Source organism: Struthio camelus, chromosome 11, assembly GCF_040807025.1.
Source record: "Struthio camelus isolate bStrCam1 chromosome 11, bStrCam1.hap1, whole genome shotgun sequence".
In the NCBI taxonomy this organism is placed as follows: Eukaryota; Metazoa; Chordata; class Aves; order Struthioniformes; family Struthionidae; genus Struthio; species Struthio camelus.
Genome location: NC_090952.1, coordinates 4,278,739 through 4,305,434, shown reverse-complemented (window position 1 = coordinate 4,305,434; position 26,696 = coordinate 4,278,739). Strand labels below are relative to the sequence as shown.

The 26,696-nt window shown below is 56.6% G+C and overlaps 2 protein-coding genes across 6 annotated transcripts in view; both read right to left on the bottom strand.

Moving 5' to 3' along the window:
• HDAC8 (histone deacetylase 8) overlaps positions 1-2,585 on the bottom strand; it is a 55,687-nt gene extending 53,102 nt beyond the window's left edge. The window contains exon 1 of the mRNA XM_068957700.1: positions 2,498-2,585. The gene's annotated coding sequence lies outside the window, so the exon portion shown is untranslated. The remainder of the gene's footprint in view (positions 1-2,497) is intronic.
• PHKA1 (phosphorylase kinase regulatory subunit alpha 1) lies at positions 270-26,696 on the bottom strand. Of its 5 annotated transcripts, none has more exons than XM_068957688.1 (33): positions 26,555-26,696; positions 25,073-25,231; positions 24,496-24,543; positions 23,728-23,896; positions 23,138-23,220; positions 22,723-22,803; positions 22,080-22,178; positions 21,475-21,621; positions 21,026-21,079; positions 19,246-19,368; positions 19,033-19,128; positions 18,224-18,331; positions 17,916-17,994; positions 17,176-17,310; positions 15,909-16,018; positions 14,801-14,945; positions 13,745-13,823; positions 13,092-13,267; positions 10,466-10,642; positions 8,944-9,038; positions 8,571-8,710; positions 8,023-8,179; positions 7,746-7,825; positions 7,408-7,486; positions 7,178-7,307; positions 6,674-6,775; positions 6,101-6,216; positions 5,721-5,759; positions 4,596-4,640; positions 3,857-4,027; positions 3,193-3,246; positions 2,864-3,064; positions 270-2,582 (listed from the first exon to the last, which is right to left on the bottom strand). In XM_068957688.1, exons 1-33 carry the CDS (start codon positions 26,630-26,632, stop codon positions 2,409-2,411), a joined length of 3,729 nt encoding a protein of 1,242 aa, XP_068813789.1. In that variant the 5' UTR covers positions 26,633-26,696; the 3' UTR covers positions 270-2,408. The 5 variants fall into 5 exon arrangements, with proteins under 5 accessions (XP_068813789.1, XP_068813791.1, XP_068813790.1 ...); XM_068957690.1 differs by having other exon boundaries at positions 13,188-13,267; XM_068957689.1 differs by lacking the exon at positions 5,721-5,759.

Below are 26,696 nucleotides of genomic sequence, written 5' to 3'. Positions count from 1 at the left end.
GGGCACGCCGGGACGCGTAGTTCCGCCCCGCCCGCGCGCGCGGGGCACGCCGGGACGCGTAGTTCCGCCCCGCCCGCGCGCGGGGCACGCCGGGACGCGTAGGCCGCAGGCGGGCCGGGCGCGGGCGGCCCCGGCGCCATGTCAGCTCCGGCCCAGCGGCCCGGGGGTCCTGCTCGCCGCCGCGCCACAGGAGCACACACTGAACACTTGTGATGAACCGTTTTATTGCAGGCTTCCACCACCACCACCACCACCGAGCTGGGCGGATGTTTTTTTTTATAATACCATTTTTATTACAAAAAAAGAAACCCCAGCGCCTACCTACATCTTCTACCACGCACAAAACGACTTTCAGGGATCGCCTCCCTTTCGAAACCGCAACCGGGCAAAGCGCGGAGAGCGCAGTTACTGCGGCCGCTGAGGGCGAGCAGGGCGGCGGGGGCCGTGCTAAGGGCCAGCGTACGGCGCAGCCGGCACCGCTCCCCTGCCCGCGGCAGGGCCGCGGACCCCACGCTCCCGCTGCTGGCGGCCGAGGTCGCCTCCGCTGAGGCGGTTCCTCCCTCCCTCCCTCCCCCCCCCCCAAGAAGTAGAAATATTTAGCACTTGTCCACAAGGTATTAAAAAAATCCTCTGACAGCATGCAAGAGCGCACACGTGTGGCCGCAGACACGCAGTTCCCCCTTTTCCTTTGACTGCGGCCACCCTGGAGCAGCCAGAACAACGCACGCATACGGACGCTCTGTGTTTTGAGCAGGACCCTGTCGTCCGGCGATAGAGAGCGAGCGAGCAGCGCTTTCTAAAGCACCACACGCCCTGCCCCAGGCTTGTGAAAGAGCCCGGGTAGCTCTAATCTTAGTTCCCAATTTTCTCAAGACAAGGAGAGCAATCGGGCAACGGCCTAAGGTCTCTTCTGGCCTCGTCCTCTCCCTGTCTCAGACCCATGGCAAGGGTTATCGCATGTGGATGAAGCCAGTAGGAGGAAAAGCACTCTAGCACTTCAGCTACTCCCCCGAGTGCCCCTCTTTCACTTCACTCTTCCTGGGGCTGCCAGCATCACCTCAAATGCCCAGTGGGGCGAGAGGTGCTGCATCAATTGTAACCCTTGGTAGAAAGGGCAGTTCAAGAACATGACTTTGGAGGATGGATGAGTGCCCACTGATAACAGAGTAACTGCTACAGTCAGGAAACTCTCCTGAAAGCAACCCAAGAAATACTCTCAGCCCAGCTCTAAGGCCAAATAAAGCTAGAGATCAGACAACACACATGCAACTCACTTTCCCCACTAGCCAGCGTGCTAGGGGTGCAGCGAGGAGCTCATATGGCAATCCACGGTGTGCCTGACCTCCATCAGTCTAGCAGCAATACCTTATGTGGGTTGCAAGCTGTGAGCACCCATGAGAGGGAGCAGGGCACTCATCCACTCAAGCCACTGTCACCCTCCTGTCCTAGGCTGTGAGAGCTGAGGCTGGGAGCAGAGGCAAGAACTGAGGATGAAGCCCATCACGTGCCAGCTGGTGTGTGCAGCTAACACCAAACCAAGAGTCCGTTTAGAGCTGCTCCACAGGGCAAGTTGAAATTCAAGAGCCTGTGATTTATGCATTAGCAACACAGGCAGGGACGGCGGGTAGTAGACAGACACCACAGAGCACCGAAGCGCTGCCACAGCCGGCCAACCAGGAGCCCTGTCCTTGCAGCTCTAAGCAAACACAGGGATATCACCACCCTCAAGTGCGCCTGGCTCTCAAAGCCTCCCCAGCTCAGTGCACAGGACGCTGGAAGAAGGCACGTTGGTCTGTCTGCTCCCAACCGTGGCTGTGCCTGGGCTGGACTGTTCCGATTAGGGAACGTGGCAGTGCTGGGAGAGAGGCTCAAGGGGCATTCCCTATTCCCCCAACACAAACTTTCCACCAGCAGCAGAGAAGCAAGGGCTTATTTTAAACCCTGCAAGTTTGGAGCAAAAAGCAGCACAAAACAGGTAAAACACCCTCAAATCTGCTGGAGGTGGAGGGACCATCAGGTGGACAGGGAATGCAGCAGTGCAGAGCGCACGCACCAGGTCGGGGGTGTCCTCTCGCAGTCTCCTTTGAACACCACCCTGCCCAGGGAGTGACAGCCCAAGAATCCATGCAAACAGACAGTCCTAACACAAACAGACTTTGAAGTCCAGCCTTTCTGGGCCAGCCCCTGCTCTGCAGTCTGTACACTGACACAGATCAGTGTGGACACACACACCTCCTGCAGAGCCCCTCTGGAGAGCCACTCTCCCACTGAGAGCAGCAGCAAGGTCAGGGCTCAGAGGAGAGAGAACTATGCAGGCTGCTTGCAAACTAGCCTAAGGCCTGACTTTAAAAGCTGTATGAAACAACCCTCACAAGCAGTCTGCAAACTGGGGAGAGGAGCTCCAAGAACTACTGCATGGAGCAACCTTCGCTGGGCAGGAAGTCGTACAAGTACATCACCACTGATTTGGACAGGTAGGTCATGGTGCCGAACCTACCGCTGGGTGCACTGTCATACAGGAGGCTGCAAATGCCGGTGGTGGGATCCTTCTCCAGCATGTGATCATCAGCACCCAGGGCCTTCTGGATTTTGGACATGAAAGGAGAGAGGTAGTATTAGGAACAGGGGCCGGACTCCTGCCAGCCTCCACCAGTCCCCCAAGTATCTTCTGTTGCACCTGCAGAGTGACGCATTGATGGCAGCAGTGGGAGGAGGGCATTATATCTTTGCTGTGCCCCACAAACACAAGCGGGAGGAGCAGACTGGACTCTCCAGCTGGGTGAACCTTGCATAGCTTTCAGAAACACAGCCAGCTGCCCAGGGTGCAGGCTGCATCCACTCCATATAAGGACCGGCCACGTACCTGCTCCTCATAGAACAGGTCGTTGGCAATGTGCAAGATCTTTTCCACAGCAATGATGCCACCAATAGTGTGGACCTCCGTGTCCACCAACATGGTGAGCACTAAGATAGCTTCCACAAGCAGCTGCCTGTACTCCGGCTGGGGCACGCGGTTGAGAACTGACTCCACATGCACTGCAAACTTCATTTCCCCTGGGGTCATCTGCAAGGAGGGAGAGGAAAGAAACGTGCCTAGAGCGCAGTATCGCCAGCACAAGCCATGATGGCCCAGTGCAGCCCCGCAGCCAGTGTCCACCCACCCACCCCGTTTCCCCCACGTAAACCTCTTACCTCTCTGGTTGTTGAAGAGGGGAGAACAAAGCCCTCCACGGAGAGGCCATGGCACTGCAGAAAAAGACCACAGGGACCACGGTTACAGACCTGAGAAGCATCGTGCTGAGATGTGCAGGTTCAGTGCACCCACTCGTTCCCATCCGAATAGCTGCGTGTGCTGCCCGCACACTCCAGCTACACCTGATAACTTCCCTTACAGCAGTCAGATCAGCATTGCATTCTTTTTCCCATCGGCTGTGCTCCAGAGGTGTTGGCTGGAGTCCTTCCACACAGAGCATAGGGCTCTGCTCCCTGGCTTACAGTGGGCAGGCAGCACCCTTGAGCTGCTTCAGTCGTGTCTCCAGTGCTGGGCTCCAACAGCTTACAGTTCTGCTCCCGGCCCTGCCTCGCTAATGTGTGAAGTACCTGAGCAGACCTTGCCCCATTTGCAAGGGTCAGCATAGCATGAAGTAGGTCCTGCATGCCTCCAAGGCAGCTCCAGCTGGAGAGCCATCCAGTTTTTCTCCAGCTTTCCAGGGCCAGCAGCAGGCCTCGGCCATAAAGCATGCATCTACGCAACCTCAGCAACCACCCCTAGGTGCCCAAATCACCTTATGAAGGCCATTGCCTGGGACCACAGGCTCACATGCATGGAGAGGAGCCAGCCAGACTTCCATCTCACCTTCTGCAGTACCTTCCAGACCTTCTGGTAGAAGCCCACAGGGACACGGTTGAGGGCCCCATCCAGCCGCCGTCTCCGCTGCCACTGGCCCTGGCGGCTGTCCTTAGCACCCTGGTCTTTCAGTGAGCTTGTGACAGAGTCCTTGCCCATCAGCTCCGAGCGCCCAGTAGACTGGGTGGACAAAACAAGGACCACAGAGAGCACTGCAGAGTTAAACACCCGACAAGAGTGCATCCCGCAGCTGCCTGAGGGCTTGTGCTTGCCCAGGGCAAAGAAGCACTGACTCTTGCCCCAAGCAGACACACTGGTCTGTTCCCCTGCCCTCCTCAACCCTTGCTTTATTCCTGCTAGCTATGCACGAAGGAGCGGGCTGGGCCACTGCTTGGACAAGAGGCTAACAAACAGCATCTGTTGTGGACAGGAGCCAGCACCTGACTCAAAGACCGGATCCCCAGGAGCTCTGTGCAGACCGTGAGCACACTGCACTGCTGTTTGTCACTGCGAGGGCAGCTAGAGCCCCCTCAACATACCCACACAGGGACATCAGGCCATGCTCTAGGGCCAACTCTCCACTGCTAGCACTGGCCTTGCAGTCTGTGGCTCCCTGTGACAGCGAGCGCTCTTTCCTCCCAGACCTCCCAGGCAGCACAGAGGGCAACACCCCTCCTCTGAGCACAGCTGCCTTCTGCAGCCACAAACAGGACAGACACCACACACGTAGCCAACAAATGCACTTTACCAGAGAGGACTTCAGCTCTGCCTCCCCGAACTGCACACTGATGGTCTAAAGGAGAAAGCGAGAGAGAGAAATCAAACCTTGACAGTGCAGAGCGGGTACTGTGGCGAGCAGAGCAGCAGCAGCAGCACAGATCAAGCTCAGATCATGGGGCGGTTATCCCAGGGGTTGGGGTTAGCTGGAGACTGAGAGGCAGTTCTGAAAGTTGAGCTGCAGAAAGTCTCACATTAGTGTCAGAGGGGAAGGAACGCACCAGGGCAAGGAGCAGCTTCAGGGCCCCCACGTGCCAGTGCCGTAGCGGCAGCACGCTCCTGCTGCCCAGCGGACAGCAGCAGGGCTGCTACTGCTCTGTTGGCAGCTAGCACGGGCAAAGAGGACTTAGTTTTAGCCAGTTTTGAGGGCCTGCAGCAGGTTGCTGCACACAGTTGATCTTTCTTGCCATGTGCAGTTTCTTTGCGATGCTGGGCTCCACACTACAGTAGGTTGACCATACAGTGAGGCTTGACGGTCCCCACAGGCCTTGTCGCTATGAGAAGAAGCCCCCTCGCCTCACAGGCCTCAGGATCCCTCCTGGACGTAGGCCAGGCAAGCGCCCGAGGTGGTCCCTCATCATCTGTAGCTGGGCACAAGCCTTTTTCCCCTGCAAGGAAACAGCCTAGGGAGGCTACAGGCAGACTCCAAAGGGAATATGTTTGACAGTGAAGCTCTGAGCAGGGCCACAGTTGGTCATGGCGCTGGGGACATCACGCCATCCTGCTCAGCACATTTTTTGTGGGTGTTAATGTCCAACTGTAGCAGCTATAGAGCACAGCTCCCATCCGGCCCAAACATGACAGGTGCCATTCTGAAAGGGGAACTCCCCAAAAGGGGTGGTGCTGGCCCCACGCTTCCCCAGCATGTTTAGCCACACTGGTGTCTTCCCAGGAAGCCAGCCTCCTTCCCCAGTGCTGGACAGAGCAACTCTGAGCCCAGAGCCTGCCAAGAGGGGAAGCCAGCTCACTGCTGCAGCAGCTCGCTCAGCGGGGTGGTTTAGGAAAGCTCGTTAGCTCACGCGTGCGTGGAAGCTGCCCTGGTGTGTGGGGTTAGGGATAAAAGCTGAGGCTGTAGGGGGGATCAGGGTGGGTTCACCTTATTCCCAGGCAGAGACTGCCTACGTTTATCCAGTTGCTGCAAGAGAAGAAGGAAATGAAGTTTCTGCTGCTGGAAGAGGCCCACCAGGATACCAGCCATGCCTAGGATACTGCGAGGTCCTTCCCAGCCCTGCACTTTCTCAAGTACCCTGTGCTCCCCTCTTACTGCACTGCCAGAACAACCCCCTCCCCCTACCAGATTTAGCCCTCAGCCTCCCTGATGCAGGGCTGGAGCTGGAAGGAGGTCCTTGAGGTAACTGTAAGCTCTCTAAAGCTCAGGACCTGACTCCCTCCTGCCCTCTCATCAACCTCGTCTGTCCTAGAGCAGCTTGTCTCCCACACATCTCCAAGGCAGCAGCTGGCACCACCTGCCCTTACCTGTTTGATCTCACTTTTCAGCTTGACGATGCCGGCACGCTCGGGCTTGGTGGCCCCAACAGCCCCCACCTCGCAGATGGAAATAGCGGTAGTGATCGATGAGTCGACTGACCGCACTGAAGGAAAGGAGAGGTTGGAAGTCAATGCCACGGCTCAGAGGATGTCTCTCATTGCTGCCTGGGTGCTGGTACCTTCAGGCCTCGTGCTAAGGCCTGCACCTAGCCTTGCCCTCCATCCCAACTGGCACCACGAAGGGACCCATGAGCACAGAGCTGCCTTGATTCAGGCCTGTCTCAGACTAAAGTGCTGAGCTAAGGAAAGCCTTGACAGCCAGGCCCACAGGACACAGACTCAATCCCAGGAAAGCTGCTCAGCACCACCCCACTGAAGAGCATGGCTTCTTGCTGGACCACTACAGTGCAGAACAAGCTGATCAAGGCTATGTGCTGAACGTGCAGGAGGACAGGGGTATACCCCATACCCCACAGGTGGGAAAGCCTGGAGCCGGCCATGCTCCTCACCAGGGTTCAATTTTGTCCAGAAATGCTCCCAAAGCCCTGTGGAAAGACTCACCGCTCTTTTCCACCCCAAACTCCTTTCCAGAGAGAATGTGGAAGAGAAGAATCTTCACATCCGATGGACTGAGATTCATCAGGTTCTCGGTGGCTTCTCCAGCTAGAGAGAACAGAGAGTTGGGATACTGTTCCCCCTCCACAGCTCTGCTGGGAGACTTCCAGCCTACATGCTAGCCTGTTAGCATGTTTGTTAGCAGAGGAAGCACTAGTGGGTACAGGAACTCATCCTCCAAAGACGCACATTAACTCCAGGTGTTGCCTATAATAGGAACTCTTTCTCATGCATCTCAGTACGCCTGAACAGACGCAGCAGTCAAATTGCCTGCCTGTGCTGCCAGAGAACAGTCTCAGCTGAAGACCCTGGCACTTTCATGCAAGGTCCTGGCCTGCTGCTGAGAGCTGACTATTTTTAACGGCAATTCTCTTCCCTGGCTGACAGAGCCCCAAGCGCTGTGGTAGAAACATCCTTACCCAGCCAGGGTACCAGTCTCACCACACGTACCTGAACAGCGCAGCGAGTGTGCCAGCTCCGTCGCCATCACCTGGATAATGAGCCCAATGCGGATGCGGAACATCTCAGCGAAGAGGGAGGGCTGGGTGCGCATGTACATGGCCAAGTACACCATTATCTCCTAGAGGGGAAAGAGCAGGTCACCCCACAGCTGCTCGCCAGAGCCGAGAGCCAGCCTCCAGCCCCAGCAGCAGGGCTTTCCTGCTGCCCAGCCCCCTCACCTGGGTCAGGATGGAGACACTGAGGTTCTTCTCGCTAGCTTCGTCAATGAGACGAACAAGCTCCTCATAGGGAATTGGGCTAGGGATGTGATGACAGGACAGGTAAAGAACTGCAGTCTCAGGAGCAGAGCGAGACCCATGTTTCTCCTGGTCTGTTCAGCTGAGGGACAGAGCACCCCATCCCTGCGATACTGGGATGCTCGTGCCACACAGCCGAGACAGGCTGCAGGCAGCTATCCAGAACCACCTGTGCCCAAGGATCCCAGAACAGACCGAGCAAGAGGCTCACATCTGGCCCCAGCCCAGCATACGTGAGGAGGGAAAGGTGCCACACTCACGCAGAGATGGTCTTCTCACGTGGCTCTGGGGGTAACCCCACAGTCAAATGCTTCTGGTGAGACAAGAGGTCAGTGCAGGCCTGGGGAGAGAAAGGGTCACCTCAGACATTACCCCTCCAGGAACAGACACACACTGCACAAATTCTGGGGCCTTGGCATGAGCCAGTCTGGGAAACATCCTATGAGCTGGTGTAGCCAATGTTCACCTGCCCTCTTTGCTGCGTCCTCCCCCGTGGATCTCACCCCTACTCCCTGGAGCTTGGCAGCAGGGCTTTACCTCGTCCAGAGCTTCCACCTTCTTCTTGAGGATGCTGGAGATGTAACGGATCAGGGCCCACTGGCGTGTGGCCCCCACCCGCACATACAGCTCAGTGAGGAGCTCCTTGACAGTGGGCCCAGGTTGGCTCTCAAGCCCAGTGTGCCAATTGGGCCCCCTACGATAAAGGAGATGTCAGGTTATAGCCAGCAATTCACCCCAGGGCAGCTCCCAGCAGTGCATGGGCACTAGAGGCCACAACATGTGCTTGGCAGCCTTGGTTCTCAAGGGGGGCTCCGCTCAGTGAACGGGCTCTGGGTTACGTGGCCACACGTTGCTGTGGAGAGAGGTGGGAGCAGACCTGCCATGAGCCATTTAGGGTGAGCCGATCTGCTTTGAGCCGCAGGATGGACTGTAAGCCCAAGGCTGACTGCTGGCTGCTCAAGCCCAGGTCCAAGGGCTGGAGTGGGGGAACTGTGCTCCCCTTAGCAGATATGCTGCCCAGAGAAGTGTGATCAAGATACAGGTGGCAATGCAAGGGACAGAGCAGTGGGACTCAGCGCTCATACTTGAGGATGTGGAGCATGTAGAGGATGTCTGCTTGCTCCTGCAGCGTGGGGCAGATGCGTAGCTGGTCGACCAGCGCCTTGCAGTCCACGTTGCCAGCCTCATCTCTGGGTAGGTTCATCTCTGCATGGAGCATGTAGCTCTGAGGGAAAGGAGAACCATGGTCCTGGTTAGCACTCCCAGCACCCTGCACTTGGAGTGCAGTCAGGTTGCAGAGCCAAGGCCGCTCGCCCATAGACATCCTCCTCCCCTGAAACGTCAGGCTTGTCCCAGGCAGCCCCACAAGGATCCTCCTGCTCCAGAAAAAGGGACGGCACTCCTTAGCCAGGCCCTGTGCAGGACTTGCCCTCCCACGCAGAGACGGGACATGCTTACCTTGCCATCCAGGTCATGTTGGGGAGGAGAGCTCAGCAAGTTGACAGACTGCTGGGATGCCTGGAAGATCTTGCTGGGGATGTACATCCCAACATCTGAAAGAAACCTAGAGTTGGCGTGGAACCTCTCAATAGCAACTCCTGTCACCACGTGACAAAGCAGCACAGAGGAGGTCTAACACTCTGCTTCCTGAGAAACCCCTGTGGAGGGGTCAGCAGCGGGAGAACCAGCCCCTGTCCACAAAGCCATAGATGAATGGCATGGGGAGCTGGCAGGTCATGATCCATTGCTGCTCAGGAGTTTCCACGAGCACTGGGCAGGCACCAGCTCTGAGACACTCGTGGCCAGAGCTAACATGACCTTTAAAGTGTTTTTTCCTCAGGCAAAGGCTGGGCTGCTCTGCAGTCTCCAGACAGTCCTATAGCTTCTTTCTCTGTGGCATGAGCCTAAGAGGTTAATAGTCTGCCCTTTGAGCAGACTTAAATTTTCACCAAAACACTAGTCTGCTGTTTTCAGTGGTGGCTTTCTGCCCGCTGCAGATGTAGCCATGCTGGGAAAAGAACCGAGGCATGCTCAGGGAAGATGGATACAGCCCTGCTGAGCGGTCTCACACAGCTCGCAGCAGCCCCGCATTCTTGCAGGACTGTCATCTGCCAACAGAGGTGCAGCTGCCTATGCCACAAGGTTTTGTGCCCATTTCCTGGTGCCCAAGCAGACAGCCAGCACAGCCTGGGCCAATTCACCACACCTAGTCTTTGGCAATTGCCTGGAACTAGAGCCAGGGAAGCTCCCAAGTCTGCACAGACCCAGGCAGAACAAGCTGGAGGCACTCACAGCCTGAGGGACCAGTTGGGTCCCAGAAATGGCCTGGGCTGGGGCAGAGAGGGTTCCACAACCACATTAGCCCCACAAAACTCCAGTTCCTCAGGGCTATGACATGGTGGCTGCTGGCACGCTCCATGGTGCAGTGCTAGCAGGCCCTCCTGACAGCGCGTGAACAGATGGAACGAGGAACACAGGCAGGACGGGGTCTGACTACAAGGGATACCCCAGCAAGCAGCTGCCTGCGTTAGCAGCACAACACCTATCGAGACAGAACGCGCCCTGTCCCAGGATAGCATGGAGGGCAACGCAAACATGCTAGACCCTGGATGCTAGCACAGAGGCGTGCGACCCATGAGACCCTGGGCTGGGCTGCTTTGCAATGCTGCCTTGTGCCAGAAACAGCCCAAGTGACAGACTGATACAGCTATGGGAGATGAAGCATGAGAAACATCTTGGTCCCCCCTGCTGCTCCAAGCCTGCCCAGCCACCTTTGCTGTGCACCACACGTAAGAGCCCATCACCATCAAAGCCAGCAGCACATCCCCACAGCTCCCAGAGGGTTGCACTGGGTCCTAGATTCCTAGGAAAGCTCTCAGAGGCACTTCAGCCTCTCACAGCACGAGGGCCTGGCTTGGACTCAGGTCTGGAGGGTGCCAAGCACACAGAGCCCGGAAGGATGGAGGGGGCTGTTACTCACTCTGGACGTGAAGGTCTTTAGCCTTAGACACCAGGGACATGAGGTCACGAGTGGTGTGTACAGCAGCTCGGAAACGATTCAGCCCTCCCTGCTGGGCAGTGGGAGGGAGGCTGGACCGGGGAGCCGTGCGCTGCAGCAGGTGATCTAAGTACTGAGCAACTTCATCAAAAGTGTCAGCTGGAAGAGCGGGCAGAAGAGAGGCCTTAAGTCACTCTGCACCTTGGCGTCCTTCCCCCAGATCTAGGGCAGAGCTCCTCAGCACGGGCAAAGCTCTGCTTGCTGCACACAGCAACAGCACAGGGCTAGCACCAGCAGCCGAACGGGCAGAGGGAGGGGAGCAGGACTCATGAAGCACAGCAGCTGTGACACCCCTGTTCCTACGCTGCCTTTGCTTCCTGGGACACCAGGTACCAGCTCCAGCCAAGCTTGGCTCCCTCCGAGTCCTGCCTGGAGACACTGCCTTTAGACTTGGACCAGGGAAATTACCCAGCTGAAAAACAGGTGTCATCTAAGCTAACTGTCTGGGCTCCAGCTGGGGACTGAAGGGTTGACTCAGCACTGCATCTCCAGCAGTGCCATCAGGTCCCTGCCCCTCAGGGAAACTGCTTTGTGCAGTGCTCCAGCCTGCACAAAGACATCAGCGTTTGCTTGAACTCCCCAGTGAAATCCTTGCACTCAGTCCCTCCAGGGATGAACAGGAAGGCATGCTGCTGAGGAGAGCCTATCCAAGAGGAGACCACCTGGGAGGACCACCTGGGAAGAGACCACGCTAGCACAGAAGGGACCCCATCCAAGCATAGGAGCAAAACAGGGTGGGTTTGGCAGCAGTTATTTCTAATTAGAAATTAACAGCAATTAGACACCACCACCTCACAGGAGGGAAGCCTGTTCTCCTTCACTAGCCACTGGCTCCTGTCTTGCTCTCTGCTCTGCCTCTAACAGCTCCCATCGGTCTCAACATCCAGGTGGAACAGGAGTGCCCAGAGCCACGACATGCAGCATGGAAGATGGTGATCATCATCAAGCCACATCTCCACTCATCCAGGAGATCACAGACAGTACTGCACAACAGCAAAGGGCATGGCCCAGGGCAGGAGATGCCCCTGCACAGGCTGATATGAGCACACGAGCTGTCAGGCAATGCAACACAGAGGTGAGCTGTTAGTGTATGCTTCCAGCCAGCGGGCCGGGGGCATGCCAGTCTTGTTGCAAGATTTCCCTGAACGCTGTGTGGTTCACGGCTGCCCTGCTCCAGGGACCTGGGATGCCTGGTTCAGAGAGTCAGGGCACAGCCATACTAGGACACAGGATATATTCCAGCCTTCTGTGCAGACTTGGCGTTGCCTCTTCAGATAGCAGACAAGCTCTGCAGCACTTACACTCCAGCAGGCGAACTCTGGATGGTCTGCGAGGCCAACATAGCGCAGCATCCCTCTTCTGTATCTGGTGGGGATGCTCTGTGCCAAAGCTTGGAGGCTCTGTCGGGCAGAGCAGCCACTCAGGCATACTGTGCAGGGGACTTTGCTGAGGCTGACATGCTGGAGAAGTTCCCCAGACACTGAGCATCCTCCCATTTGGCTGTCTGGATGGAGGATCAGACCACAGGAAGAACTTAACATTGAGCATCTTTTGCCTCTCCGCAGCAGCTAAAGGTGGGCACGCTGGCCCTGTCTCCCATTGAAGCTGGAGATGCAGACACCTTGGACAAGTCTGGCCGTGGCCCGCAAAAGGCCTAGAGGCTGCGGCATAGCCCAAGAACGTAGACACAGTGAGAGGAGGACAGTCACGCAAGAAAAGTAAGCCCAATATTCAGAGTCTCAGTAGTAGAAAGGCTGGCTACAGGTGCATTGAAGGAGCTGGGCAGAGCAGATGGATGGGAAGGCTAGGAAGAGGATCATCATCAACTCACACAGGAGTAGAATGCATCTAGGCCTGCTTACAAGGGTCACAGCATAATCTGCACCCCTCCATGGTCTCAGGGCAAGAGCAGCCTACCACGACACAGGTACAGGCCAGGTCCCCAGCAGGCAGTCTGTCCGTGACAGCCCACTGGCCTTGATTCAGCATACACAATGGAGCAGCTACCCAACATCTCTGCCCAGGAAAGGCTAAAGGCCTTCTGAAAACAACATCCAGAGACTGTTCAGAGACAAGGAACCTGTTGGCTCTTCTCTGCCATTTCAGGCACTTTCTGTGTCTTCTGTGCTGACATCACTTTCTGTGCTACACTTGTAGTGACCGCACCAAAAAACTTGAGGCAAACCCCCAAAGCAGATCCTGCACGCTGAGGCCTCCTCTTCTCCCTATACAACAGCCTAAAAGGCTTGGGAGGCTCATTCAAGAACATTGGCTGTGCTCAGCAACATCTGGCTGGGTAATGCCTCTGGCAAGGGGGCTACAACAGCCACATCAAATCACTCAGCCCCTCCGCCCTGCTAATGTCACTGTAAATATCACACAGATGAGGTTAATCGATGGAGGGTCAGATGAAAACAAACACATGATGGAAACCCAAGTGTATTAAGAACATGGAGGCAGGCCCTGGCAGGGAGGCCTGGAGTTAGGGGTTTACTGGTGAGTTTAGCATTTTCCAGGTCACAGAAGCAACTGATCTGTTCCCCCTTACCATCATCTGCTAACTGCAAGCCATGCAGCCATTCCTCAGGGTCTAGCTCCTCAAAGCTGTCAATGCTGAGCTCGTAATCGTTGGCAAAGACCTTACCCTCCGGCCCGGGGTCCATGAAGCTGAGGTGTGTTCGGCATGACGTTGTCAGGAACTCAGACAACTTACCCGTCTGGATCCTGGGCGAGAGGAGGGGAAGTCACGGAGAGAAGAATGGGGAGGCAGTGCACCTTTGGGCTTACCTCCTAGATTCAGGGCAGGCCTCTTCAGCAGGGATATACACACTTGCCAGGGAGTACACACAAATATCCCAGTGCCTGCTCCAGCTGTTTGCAGCTTCCCTAGCCAGAAGTAGGTATCGGAGAGCACAAGATGTGAGGGACTGAAACGGGTGCCCAAAGGGGAAGGGGAGTCCTACAGCCATGGATTGAACGGCACGAAGAGATACCTCCCCTTTTGCACCTCCTCTGTTAGGACTGTAGCCAGGGTGCACCCACGGCACAGTGGAGACCGACACATCCTGCCCCACCTCCACAACTTGCCCCGAAACAACTGCTGCTCAGCTCCAGCGCTCAGGCCCAGCTCGCACCCATCCCACCAGGAACTCAGAGGACACCAGCCTTCTCCTCTCCTGTACCCCGGGAAGCTGCACTCACCTTGCACCACCGAAATACCCGTCCTGCAGCTTCCGAAGCATCGCCAGAACTTTGGGGTGGATACTGTTACCTGTTTCATCTGTTGGGGACAGAGAAACAGGCAATCGGGTCCTCTTGCTCAAACAAGCTCCCAGCAACGCACAGGCCAGATCGCCATTCAGACACGCACAGCACCACGGTATGGGCCTTACTCTGGGTTGCGTGGCCAGGCTGTGGCACCAACAGCACCACCCAAAGATGGAAACTCAGGACTCTGTCTAGGCTGGATTCCCAGCAAAGCCGAGACAAAACACCCTCCAAGGCCCTGAGATTTCACCCTGAGGTGAAGCCTGCAGCATCACACAGCAGGACCCAAACAGCCCGTCACTCCCTTCCTAGGTTTCTATGCTTCAGCAGATGGGGAGCTGCTAGGAGGCAGAAGGAGGAGTAGAGGGCCCCACAGTTAAGAGCATGTTCAAGACACCTAAGGGGATTTCAAGTACACAAGGAAAACTGAAACAGCCTGAAAGCAGAAGGGAGTCTCTTCGCTGCACGGGGCTTGCTGGGAAGGGAGAGAGCTATTCCAGGGAAGTCAGTTTTGCTCTGAGCCGTTGCAGAGCTTTCTGGTCCTTCTGGTTTGCTATTTTCTCCTCCTTATCCTCTAGGAAAAGCCTTTAATAGACAGGCTTGGTGAAGAGTCAAACCAGGATGCAGGAACAGCCCCAAGAACGCTTTCACAAGGCGATTATTTTCTTGACCTAAAAATCTCTGCCCTGCTCCCGTAAGACTTCCCAAAAGGCCTAGCGACTTGGAGACCAAACACCACTGAGCCAGGGAACATCCTTTGAGCTGCGAGTACTAATGCTTGGCAGGCAGCCCTGCTAGCTACCAGGATAGCTGCCATCCCAGCACAATTCCTTGGAGTAGTGAGCTCTTTACAGGATGCTGCTGGCTGGTCCACCCCTGCCATGTCCCAGTCACCTAGATGGTCCCACATCCATCCACCCCCTTCTTGCACAGAAGCTACTTTCTGGGGCTGTTTTAGCCAAACACCCTATGAGGCCGGAAGATCTGTACCAAGCATGGTGTGAGAGATGGGGAAGGTGATGGTTGGCTGCCCGGTCATCCTCCAGCGGCTGCAGAGGTACGAGAGGTCTGTCCGCAGCATCTCCACAATCATCGTGTTGTCAAGAGCCAGGTAGAACTGCTGCTGGTCTATAAACTGCAAAGAGGGCAGGAGACATGAGCAGCCCTTTCCACAGCCACCAGGCCCTTTTGCTATCGCATACGTTTTCTGATAGGCACTCAGCCAGGCTAGCCACACCAGTACAGCCGTGTGCAACACGCCCATTGGCGCTGACAGCTCATTCCACATTACCTGGTAGGTGACACTACAGTCCAGCAAGGGAACCTCAACACGTGCCTGCTCCAGAGCAGCTACTGGCCACTAACGCTAACAGCTATGAGGATGTGGCACAGCAGGTCAGCACCAGCATCTCCCAGGCCACACACACCCAGTCTGTGCTGTGTCCATCCCAAGAGAACGTGCATTTCCCACAGTGCCAGCCACACATCTGCCTTGTCACCATGCTAGGCTGGACCTAGAAAACGGAGGAATCCCTGTCTTGCCATCAGCTTCCTCCTGGTGTCCTTGCCAGACTGAGCAAAAGGATTTTTTCCCCTCCCTCTCAAGGAACTGAACCTCAGAAGGTAACAAAACCATTTCGTCCCAGCACGTATACAGCCAAGGGCACCAACTCTGCTGCTTTGAGCAGCAGGCAGGCAGCACAGCAACGGAGCTGGGGCTGCTCCATTCTCCTGGGAATTCAGACTGTTCAGGGAGCATCAGGCCACCCCAGACAGTAACTCAAGAGCTCAGCCAGTAGTTCAGGGGAGAAATCTCCACGCCAACAGGACTCAACTCCATCTCCACTGCCCCATCCCCTGGAAGCACAGAATAAATGCTTCCTTTCCCTGGTACACCCACAAGCACTGCTGTGAGATGGCAGCTATTCCCAAGTACCAGCTTGGCAGCTTAGGAGAGGCACCATGTGGCAGCCCCCCAGCACCCTTTGGCAGAACGGAGCAAGCGCTCTGCATCCTGAGCACCTCTGCAGAGCTCAACCCGGTTGCAGATCGTGTGACAGCCAGAAACAAGCCTTGTCTGCCCTTCAGGGCCACCCACCTGTGGGGTAAAGGTAAAGATGTTCTTCCTGATGTTATAGAGCTTGGAGGTCCCAAGGACACCCATGCGTCGGAAGGGCCGTCCTGTGAGGCACATCTGCTTGTTGCGGCCTGTGGGGAAAAGTTTTAATACATTTCCCCCACGCCTCCTTGCAAAAGGGCACACAGTAGCACGTATTAGACAGGACCCTACGCTACCTGCCAGCAAGAAAAGCCTGGTTTGTAGCTGGGTTATCCCAAGTTCCAGCATCCAGCTGGCATAGCTCTAAGGGACGGTAATGCCCTGGCCCCACAGCCCCCCCTAGGGGGCTGGAGAAGCCCAAGCCCTCCCCAGAGACTCTTGCTGGAGTGGGGACATAGAGCCAGTCCTGACCTCGACAACGTGCCACACTTGCAGGTCTTTGCAGATGTCAGATACTGGGGCAGGGCCCGGGACTCTCTCACTGCGCAGGGCTGTCTGACACTGGGAAGCTGCCTGCCACCCTAAAGCTGACACCTGTATCAGTGTCACCAGTCTCCTGGATGGCTCCCAGAGCCCAAGACAGTGCAACAACATCGCCCCTTGGCCACGTCAAGCCCATGGAGAGATGCTCTGGCAGCTGCCAGGCAGCACCCGCCTCCATCTCTGCACAGAGATCCTCCTGCTCCCCTGTCCCCTTTGCCGATGTCACACTTGGCCTTTTGGTGGCTTAAATTAGCAAGTGCTTGCAGCCTGTCACAGATTGGGTTTCTCCTTCAGCCCAGGCTGGGTCTCTAGCTCCTGCAAAACAAGCTCCGTGCCTAAGGAGTCGTGCTGTCAGGGAATAAGCGTGGAAAGCTAGCAACGCATCCATCCTCTCATGCTCTTACTGCCCTTTCAACAACATCCCGACAGGGCTACGCACTCTATTCTGCCAGGGACTGCCAGGGGACCCTTTCCTGGGGTCTGACTTACCCCCAACATTGCGATTTCGGTACAGGAACAAGAACGGGCTCCTGCCCATGCCAGATCTTTCCCTAAGGTCACTGCTCAGAGCCTCTGCCTATCCCTGGGGCAACTCTGAAACTGCAACGCCAGAGCTTCACCTCTCCAAAATCCCCTGCCTGCCAACCCTGTTCCCCTTCTAGCAGGAGCAGCATTACCAGGCCCAGGAATGTACGGCAGAGCCCTGGTCAGCCAGGCAGGGAGCAACAGGGCAGGAGATCAGCCATCTATAAGCAGGAGCACAAGGGGATGGGACAGACCCTTCCATACCCGCTTTGCTTCAGAAGCCCACTGCCCAGCTTACCCAACCGGGCATAGATGTGGCTGAGGATGCGGGCAGGTTGGACTCTGATGGGATACACATCAGCCACCGTCTCCACATGGATGCCCTCCTTCCTCAGAATGGCTTTGATCTCCTCTGTCTCTGCGAGGATGCACACTGTGGAGTGAGCAGAGCAGGCTCAGAGCAGGCAGGAGCGCAAGGGTGTGGCAGTGCTGTCCCAGTCCTTTCGGGACACAAGGTGCCACATCACGTAGAGGGAGCTGTCTGGAGTCCAGCAGCCCTTCAGGGACAAGTTCCTGCTACAGAGAAGGCCTGCCTTGCTCCCTCTTCCATAAGTTACTAAACCCAAGCCTCCCCACTGAGCAGCTAGAGGACAGAGCAGTTTTCAGCCTCTCTGGAGAGGGGATTGAAACAAGCGATGGGTCCCTGGGACAACGTGGGGTCCATAAGAAGGACTAACACACCATCTTATGCCCCCTTGCACCCTCCAAATCTCAAAGGACTTCATGGACACTAAATACATCCGTCTCCTTTCAATTGCAGCCCACATGCAGCCACCTTTGTGAACAAGCCTGCAGTTAGCCAGAGGGCTGGCTAAAGCAGAGCCCTAGCAAGCCAGGGCTAAGATCTGGCTGCACTTGTGGCTTCCCAGGCAGGGAGCAGAGCCACCTACATGAATTTGGCATGGGCAGAGCTCCCAGTCTGGCTGGGCACAAATCTGCTCTGCGTGAGGGGGTTTGGGACCGGTCTGTTCCGCTCACCTTGGACCACCACATCAGGTTTGGGGACGGTTGCAAACCTGCGGTTGAGGGGATCGATTTCACCAGGAGCTAGAAACCCCTAGGGAAAGAACAAGCATGAGGAGATGAACATCTCATGGGCAGAGCAGAACAGGTGACGCCCACTGAAAATTCAAACACGATCATCTCTAGGAGGTCCTGGGGGAGGGAGGCCAACAACTTCCCTCTGCCCATATGCCCTAATAGGTGGCTCAGGGTGGTAGCCTTTGCCCATTTGGGTCTCAGAGCCTGGCCTGCACAGTCCTTCCCAGTGTCAGGGGTGAGCATACCTCAGCCATCAGGCAGCCCAGGATGTAGAGGGACTGGCCCCACATAAGCGGTAGCTTGCCCATAGGTATCCTGTCCACAGTGTGGGGGTTCCTGTACTCCTCATCCACCTGGAAGACAAGCCAGGAGGTCAGGGAGGAATCCCACAGACACAGGACGGTTAAGGAAACATAATCATTGCATTTTAGAGCCCAGTAATTTCAGGTCTAAAACAAGAGCCTACAAAAGCATTTGCCAGAGGGTTGAAACTATCCTGGCTACATTCCTCCACTCTTTTTGCAATCCCCCCAAGCACCCTCTTCAGGCAACATGCTGGACCTTTGGGTTCCCAGCATGGCCCGTTTCACAGGAATGACTGACGTGTTACAGGAACATTGAGGTAATGTTCTCTGATGCTGGCCCAGAGAGCACTGCTCTTGTACCACCCAGGGAGCAGGAGACCAATGCTTTCAGCCCAGGCAAGCACAAACACTCTCCTGACGTTGAATGGGAATTTAGTAGGATCCCCTCAGTGCAGGTTTACTTGTCCTGAGATCTCACAGGACTCCAGAACAGCAGACTGGGTCACCAAAGCTCCCCCTTCTAGGAGGGCAAGACATGCTTTGGAGAAAAAAGTAATATATTTATCCAACATATTTAAGATGATTTTAACGATGCCAAGCCATACCTAACCATCCTCTTCACATGAAGTTTCCATGTAGAACATTTGCTGTTTGACTACTGATTTGAGTTAATCAGTTGGTAAAGTCTTAATGTCTGGTAATGAGACATTCGCACCCTGTGACCTCTGCTGTAGGCCAGAACAGTTCACCTTATCTGGTGGGACACTGTACAGCTCCGGCAGCAGGCGCACACCATTCTTCCCCTTGACGAGGACCCCCTCAAGGGCTTCCCGGTACTCCTGTACCTGTGGAGATATCACAGGGGAATCAGTCTCCAGGCAGGACTCCATGCATCCTTCCCCTCATGCCTCTCATTTGCTGGGGAATCTCTTCCCCTGCTCGACACGTGCTGCCTCCGTTACCTGCTCCATGTTGCCGCTGAAAATCCCATCGATGATCAAGTATGTCCAGAACAGAGGCCACTCACACTCAATGTTCTCAAAGAGCTGTAGCTCAGCAGGCTCATAGTAGAGGCGGTTAGGGTCCTGCAGAGAGGGCATGGCAGCAAGGCAGGCTCAGCTACCTTGCAGGGTACCTTCAAACTGATGGGGTTCCTGCTCCCCCAGAGACACCAGCCTGAAATGCCACCACAGTCGTCCTCTGTGGATGACAGCTGATAACAGAGTCAAGAAGCAGTATCACCTCCAAGCCATGTACTTTCCATCAGCCATCCCTTCCTGGGCCTCCTGCACCAATGCTGCAGGAACTTACTCTGCCCAGGCAGCAGGAGCCTGTGCAGTCTCCAGGAGAGCACCCCAGAGCCCTGTACAACAGCACAACACCCTCTGCTCCACCAGTGACACCCGCATCACATTCGCCTTGCATGCTCAGCCCCAGCTCCTCAGTGCCTGCCTCTGACATTGCGGGGCTGGCCCCAACTGGAAAGCCAGCCATAGGAGAGCTTGCTGCTGATCATACATGGCCAGAGAGCAGGGTCCCTTCCCCTGTCCTGTTTAACTGTGAGACTGACGCAAGAGAAACAGTCAGGATGGAGAGGTGCCTTCCCTGAATCCTCCCGCTCCCGGATACTTGCAGCACAGACTGCTCTAACAACCTACGCTTGACCCTCCACTAACTGTTCTAACTCTGTGTGCAGCAAAAAAGGAGCAGAGCTGGCCTTAGCAAATAGCCAGGCCAAGGGGACAGCAGTCCCCACAAAGACTCAGGGAGCAGAGGTTTTCTGTAGTGACTGTACGCTGGTGACGAGCTCCCAAACTCCCATCTGGCTCCAGGCAGCTGTGGTGCTCCTGTAGGCAAGCAGTGCTGCCGTTCCCATGCCTCAAAAAGGCACCAGCTCCTTAGAAGGATCACTGGCAAAGCTCACATGTGCTGGGGAAAATAAGACTGGAGATGCTGCTGCTCTTCTCCGGCTCTGGAGTGCCCTAGAGATGCACAATGCCTATTATGGTCACGTTTGAAGAGACGCAGCAGAGGAGAAGCTTTTAGAGGCTGATGTTACATGCAAAAGAGCCCCAGGCAGAGGAAGCACCCGCAGGAGCCCCATCAGATTAAGGGGCCCAACAGCTGGTGACCTATAAAGAGCCTCCAAATGCCATTTCCTGATTCTGTGCTTAGTAAATGCCTGTTGCTTATAAAAAGCTCCCGTTTTTCCTCTCCAAAGTAGCAAGTCGCCCCTCGCTCTGCATAGACAAATGTGGCAGTACGCAAGCCACATGCTATCCTGGAGAGGCAGATGCACCCCTGTGATCTCACAGATTCTGCAAACTGGAGACGGTTGGAAAGGAGCGCTGCATAGTCCCCTCCATGCGCCTTCGGCCCTTGCTCAGGCTTCGTGCCGCCCTGGGAGACGCGGTCACCCTCCACAGCGCTCTCGCATCGGGTAGAAGTCCCATCTCCCTGCAAGCCTGAGAGTTACACAGCAACCCCAGGTCCCGGGATATGAGCAGAGACAGCCTTCAGCTGTCTGCTGCAGGCATGGGTGGGATGCACCATTTCAGGCACAGGCCCCTGACACTCCCTGGGGCTGTAGGGGTGTCAGAGCTACTCAGGGCTCTGATCTCCACAGTGTTCCCCGCCACAGCCATTATATTGCACCTGGAAGGGCTGCAAACGCAACCTAGGGCAGTCGATACTCAGCACTCAAAGCCTGTCCTAGTAGGTGCCAGGGCTGTGGGCAGTTACCTCTTTGGGGGTCCTGTATCCATCACGGAGAAAACGGCAGCAGCCATAGCGCCCCTGGAAGGGAGGTAGAGAGGTACTGAGCAGCAGGCATAGTGTGGAATACTTTGTACCTTCGTTGCAGAAGCATGAAGCCTGCCCTGAGAAAAGAGGGGGACACCGCCACAGCAGAACCAGCCTCTCACCCTGTCCGAGGTCTCCTCTGGCCAAGCACCCCCTCACTCGTGCACCTAGCACTCAGCCACCATGTTCACAGCCCGGGACCACACAGCCGGACAGCACTCAGGAGCATTTCCTTGCACAGTTCTGCCACGGGTGCAGAGATTGGGAGGGGACAGGCCCTGGCAACCCTTCCTGGCGTGTGTTTTGGGGGAAGCAAGCAAGGACTACAGGGTGTGGGCTGTAGTTCTGTGGTTGTTTCCCAGGAAGGGTGAAATAAGGGTGCTGCTCACCTGCAGCTTTGTGATGATCTCTTGCTTGGTGATTTCCACTAGCTCACTGTCCTCCACAGCAAACGCCGGGTAGGAGATGACAGAGAGCACGCTGGCATCCACCTCCTTGGACGTGGAAGCCCTCGGTAGCATTGAATGGAGGATGGACTGGGCAGAGAGGAAGGAGGGTCATTTAGACTGCCAGGCCTGGCACTGGGAGACCGAGTGCTCAGCAGTGATAGGCTTGTTCACGCCATAACCCCACCAGATCACAGCTAATCCTGTGATGGCACGTTACCCACATGAAAGAATCAAAGTACACATGCTGGCAAGGAACAGAGGGCTGAGCTGTGAGATAGCACCTGTAAACTTATGGGACCATTGCTAACACATGCAGAGGACTGGCACCCACACCCCAGGCAATGGTCTGCTGGGGCACTGACACAATTTATGGAATAGGCTGATGCCAGCCCTGGAGAGGTACCAGGGCACCCTAGATTGCCCCACACAGGGCACTTCCTTGAAAACACATCTGCTCCAGGGACCTCATGCTCTGCTGAGCAGCCAGACACGGGCAGCGCTTGCCTACTGGAGGTCTAGAGGAGTGGGAGGCAGCCAGGTCTCACCTGGCAGTGCTGCACCTCATCCGACAGTACTCGTATCACGGACTGTGGGCCTCCCTTCGCTCCAAAGAGGTCCAGCTCATCCAGTGCCTCCAGGGCAGCCTGCAAGCAGGAAGAGACCCAAAGCAGTGAGTCCTCCACTGTGCTGCTCTTCCGTAAGAGCTCACCCCCACACTAGCCCCTCTGCGTAACATGCTGCCCAACTTTAAACAGGGAAACAGATGCAAATACCCACTGCACCCTGCTGAGGCTACAGAGCTCTCTTGGTCAGAGACAAATCGCACCTCTGAAGCCACAGGTAGCCATATACCAACAGGACCCTGGATAGGAACAGGTATTCCTGCCGCACACCCCAATTCATTCTTTGCTCCCAGTAAAAGCAAAGCTCACGTGAGAGGAGCGTAGTTTTATCCCAGCACACCAGGAGAAAGGGTTTCCTGCCCAGGAACTGATCACTATACAGCAGGGCTCCGTGCTCAGCCCCCTCAGCCCCAACACTTAAACAAGTTCAGCCTCCCCTGTACATCCCCTGAGTGGCAAGGGGCCACTGATCATCCAAACCCCCAGCTATTCACAGCTGTGGCAGCACTGCCACCCCCACACAACCCTCTTCTCCTTGGCCTCCCAGCACCCCTCCCCAGCTCACCTTGGCCATGCCAACAGAGCTAGCATTCAACTCGGTGATGCCCTGGTTTGTCTTGTCTCCACGCTCCCATATCCCGAAGTCCTGCACAGAGACAGCAGCACGTTGGGGCAGGCAGCGGTTCATAGCGCTCGTGGGAAGTCTTTGAATCTCAGAGGCTTGGCCCCAGAGAACCCAGCTCCCCGCATGCTGGTGCGATGCACAGCACACTCAAGAGCTTTCCTCGACCCCTTGCCTGCTCATGTAGCTGACAGCACCCATTCATGGTGCTTCCAGCAGGTGTGGTAGGACTTTGCATTCAGCTCATGGGAGACTCGTAAGCTTCTCCAGGCACCAGCTGGCTATCTCCACCCGCCCAGGGAAGCCAGGCATAATCCCTTTCCCCAGCCAAGGCCTGCTGGCCCATGAGACTACTCACCGCAGTTTTGTAGGCTGCTTCAATGTAGAACACAAGGTTCTGGATGAAGTTGACCTCATCCATGCTGTGAATTATGTGAAGGCCTGAAGCAGGGGGAAGAATTCACTTTAGTCCCTTTAAGCCTACAAGCTGCTAGGAAGGGCCTGCAGTAACCCAGACTTGATTCCTCTCCTCATTGCATACCTGCTCTGCGGCAACCTTGTCTTGGCAGGCCCCTTTCCCCAGCACTCCCACCCCCGTGCAGCAGCTCTGCAGTTTCAGAGAAACGGAGCCCCAGCCCCAGGGAGGGTCTTTTAGGGAGCTGGGCACTGAAAGACCCCAATCTGCCTCGGAAGTCTTGAGCGTAAGACAACAGTAAGGTTGGGGTGTTGACTCCAGCAGCCCAGAGACCAAGAAGGCTTCATACAGACAAGCTGAGAACCTGGAGAACCCTGGAGATCAACACACTCGCGCCTTCCTCCCTCCTCCACGGAGGGGCCTGCTCAAATGGCAGCTGCCCTGGGGTTGTTTGGGCTGCTTCACATAGGCAGCAGAAAGCCTTTCCCCTCTGAGACACACGGTTTGAAATGGCGTCCCTCCAACAGCATCACCTGAGGCTGTCATCTGCGCCAACATGAGCAGGTAGAGGGAAGTGGCATCCATCTGTAGGTGACCCCACTCATGGTCTCCCACCACAGTGGCACAGGTGCGGGTGTTGTACTTGGCATGCAAGCAGTCCCTGGTGCTCTGGCTGTACTTGAATGCCTCCACCTTGTCCACCTGGAGGAGGGCAAAGAGATGCAGGGGTTAGTCAAACCCAGGCTCCAAGGAGGTCCTGCAATTCCAGAGCTGGGGGCTGTCCCATGCCGTGAGCGCCAGTACATGGAGCCACGGCTGGTGAAGTAGGAATCCCACAGCTTCTCTGCCAGAGCCACAGGTCTGAGCCCCTGGAAGCACTGAGGCAGCAGGTCGCGGCTCACGAGCCACCCTCAGCACAGGGCACTGCAAGGCTGCAGCCATGGAGAAAACACGTTTGCTTTTGCCCCATGCAGAGAGAAAAGGGTAGCCCCAAATTCCCTAAGGGAGAGGAGCTACGCAGCCTCAGGGCCTGCCAGGCCACAAGAGAGGGAGCAGCTGGCAAAGGCTCTACTGGGCACCAGCCCACAGCACTAGGACTCCCGTCATACCAGGAAGAGAGTTCAGCAGCAGGACAGATGCCAAGTCGGCTTATTTTAAGACTTCCTGGAAGGGGTCATCCCTCCACTCATCGGGGAGGGTTGGAGAGACCCAGCATGGCTGGGTCTCACTATCCTGGTGACAGATCTCAGCTGGGCTCCAAGGAGACCGCTTGACTTCCGGAGGTGATCTCTAGTCCCTACCTGTCTCATCATGCATTGGAGCAGTCCCCGCATCAGCTTCACCACACTCTGCAAGAACAAGGAAAACAGCCTTGTTAACTCCTGTTCACGGAGGAGAAACCCTGACTCATGACCAGCTGGTCTCTGACCTTTGCAGGACTCCAGTGTTTGTAACCAGAGCCCCTGCTCACATTTCCGTAGTCCTTGCTCTCTAGGCAAGTGGCAGAGGAAAAAACAGCTTTTAGGGCCTGTCAGCAAGGCTAAGCTGCTGTGCTGGGAGAGGGAAGGCAAGCCTGCAGGACCTAGCTCCTCAGCCTTTGGGAGTTGGGGCTGAGTCCTCAGATCACCCCAGAGACAGAGCTGAATCTCTGCTTGGATTTCAGCTCTAGCTCCAGAATGATCTGTGAAGAGCAGGCTCCTACTGCCACTGTAGCTAGGGCTTCCCCAGGACCTGGGGGCAGCTCTGTCCCCATGTCTCCACTGTACAGCTTGCCATGGTCTTTCAATCCGAGAGCTGGGCTATGCAAAGAGCAAATCAGTCAGGAGGTCACAACTAGCTCCCCAGGACGAGTCCTTTCTCCCACAAGGTTCCTCCTACCTGCTCTAGCTCATAGGCCTTTGCTTTGTCCTCGTCCCGGTCAGCGTTCTTGCGGTATGCCAGGCCCAGGCCCCACACGGCCAGGATGCTGTAGACATTATCCCGGACCCAGGCATCTTTGTGATCCTCACTGGCAGGAAGCAGGCCTGTCACTGCGTCCTGTGGAAGAAGGAGGTGAGACCACTGTAAGGAGCACAGGAATTCAGTCCTCACTGGCAGCCACGCTGGTCCTGGCATCAGCTTTCCACCTGGGCTTCCGAATCTGCCTTCACACCCCCCCCCCTTTCCTCTGCCTGCACCAGCCCCCCCTGGGCAGGCATGTGCCCAGGGCAAGGGGCAAACACTTCCTCCTGGGCTGGCCTGACCCTGAGGGCCTTGGTGCAGCCTCTGTGACCAGAACGGCTGCCACTTGCCAACGCTACTTAAGGGCTGGCTGCTCGGAGCAGCCCAGGATGCATGCTCAGAAGCATCAGAGACACGGCCGCTCACCCGCAGGGCGGCTCATAACGCAGCCCGCACACCCAGCGCAGCACCTTGTCCGTAGGGAGGAGGGGGCATCATAGCCAGCACGCAAGAGACCACTGCGACTGCAATGCCTGGACTGAGCTCCTCATCTCCCCGCTCACCCCCTTCTGTGGTTGCGGCGCGAGTCATCTCGGCGCAAGGCTCGTGGCGCGTGACCGTTCCCGGGTCCAGGCACTCCACAGAGCTCTGCTGCGCCTGCGGCTCCAGCAGAGCAAAGAGCCAGGCACCCCAAGGAGGCAAGAGAAGCAGCGGAAGCCCCAAGCCTGACTCCGGCCTCTCCTACAAACCCACGCGAAGAAGCAGCCCCCCATTTTCCAGTTATTCCATGTAACCGGGTCCCACGCACGCTCCAGAGAGGTGATGGGGGCGGCGAAGCATGTCAATTCTCGCAGCAGCAGGGCATCAACCTGGCATACACAGGCTCTCCAGGACCCTGGGACACTTGGGGCCCTTTCCACCCACCCAGGGGCCACAGGCAGAGCGCTGCAGCCTAGCGCAGGGCCGCAGATCCCGACTATGGTGGGTCTCCGACGGCTCGGAGCGCAGGCAGTTTCTCAGCTCGGCAGCACACGGCCACAAAGAGCTGTTTCCAATTCAGGCTGCTTTTGGCGCTCCCCCCTCTAGCCTTGCAAACACACGCCACGCTGCGCTTCGCCACCAACACGGGAGCTGTGCAAGCCCCGGATCTCCAGCAAGACCAGGCAGGATGCGGAAGCGGGTACCTGGCTCTCCTGTACGACCCTAGGCAACGCCACCACTCTCGCTCCCTCCACGGCTCCGGACACGGAGCCCTGGCTACATCAGTCCCAAATCCTGGCTGCCCCCCTTCCCCGCAGCCCCCAAACAGCTCTGCCGGCGCATCTGCCCGGCCTCCCCCACGCGGCCCCGCGCAAAGGCAACTCGCTCTTCGTGTTCTCCCTCCCGGAGAGGGAGGCTCCGGCCGCCCCCCGCGCCCACCTGGTGCCGGAGGATGGTCTGCTGCACCAGCCGGCCGTAGCCGTCCAGCCGCACGCCCGAGTTGCTCCGGCTGCGCATGGCGGCGGCGGCGGCGGCGGCGGCCGGGGTGACCCGGGGACAGCGCGGGGCGCGCCCCGCCCCC

Bases quoted from the DNA above. Each gene is read 5' to 3' on its own strand.
- PHKA1 (XM_068957688.1), bottom strand. From the start codon at position 26,632: ATGCGCAGCCGGAGCAACTCGGGCGTGCGGCTGGACGGCTACGGCCGG. The intron at 17,311-17,915 runs GTGAGCGGAACA...CTCACTCCACAG, and splicing joins ACCTGATGTGGTGGTCCAAG to TGTGCATCCTCGCAGAGACA. The intron at 8,711-8,943 runs GTAAGCATGTCC...CCTTTCCCTCAG, and splicing joins AACATGACCTGGATGGCAAG to AGCTACATGCTCCATGCAGA.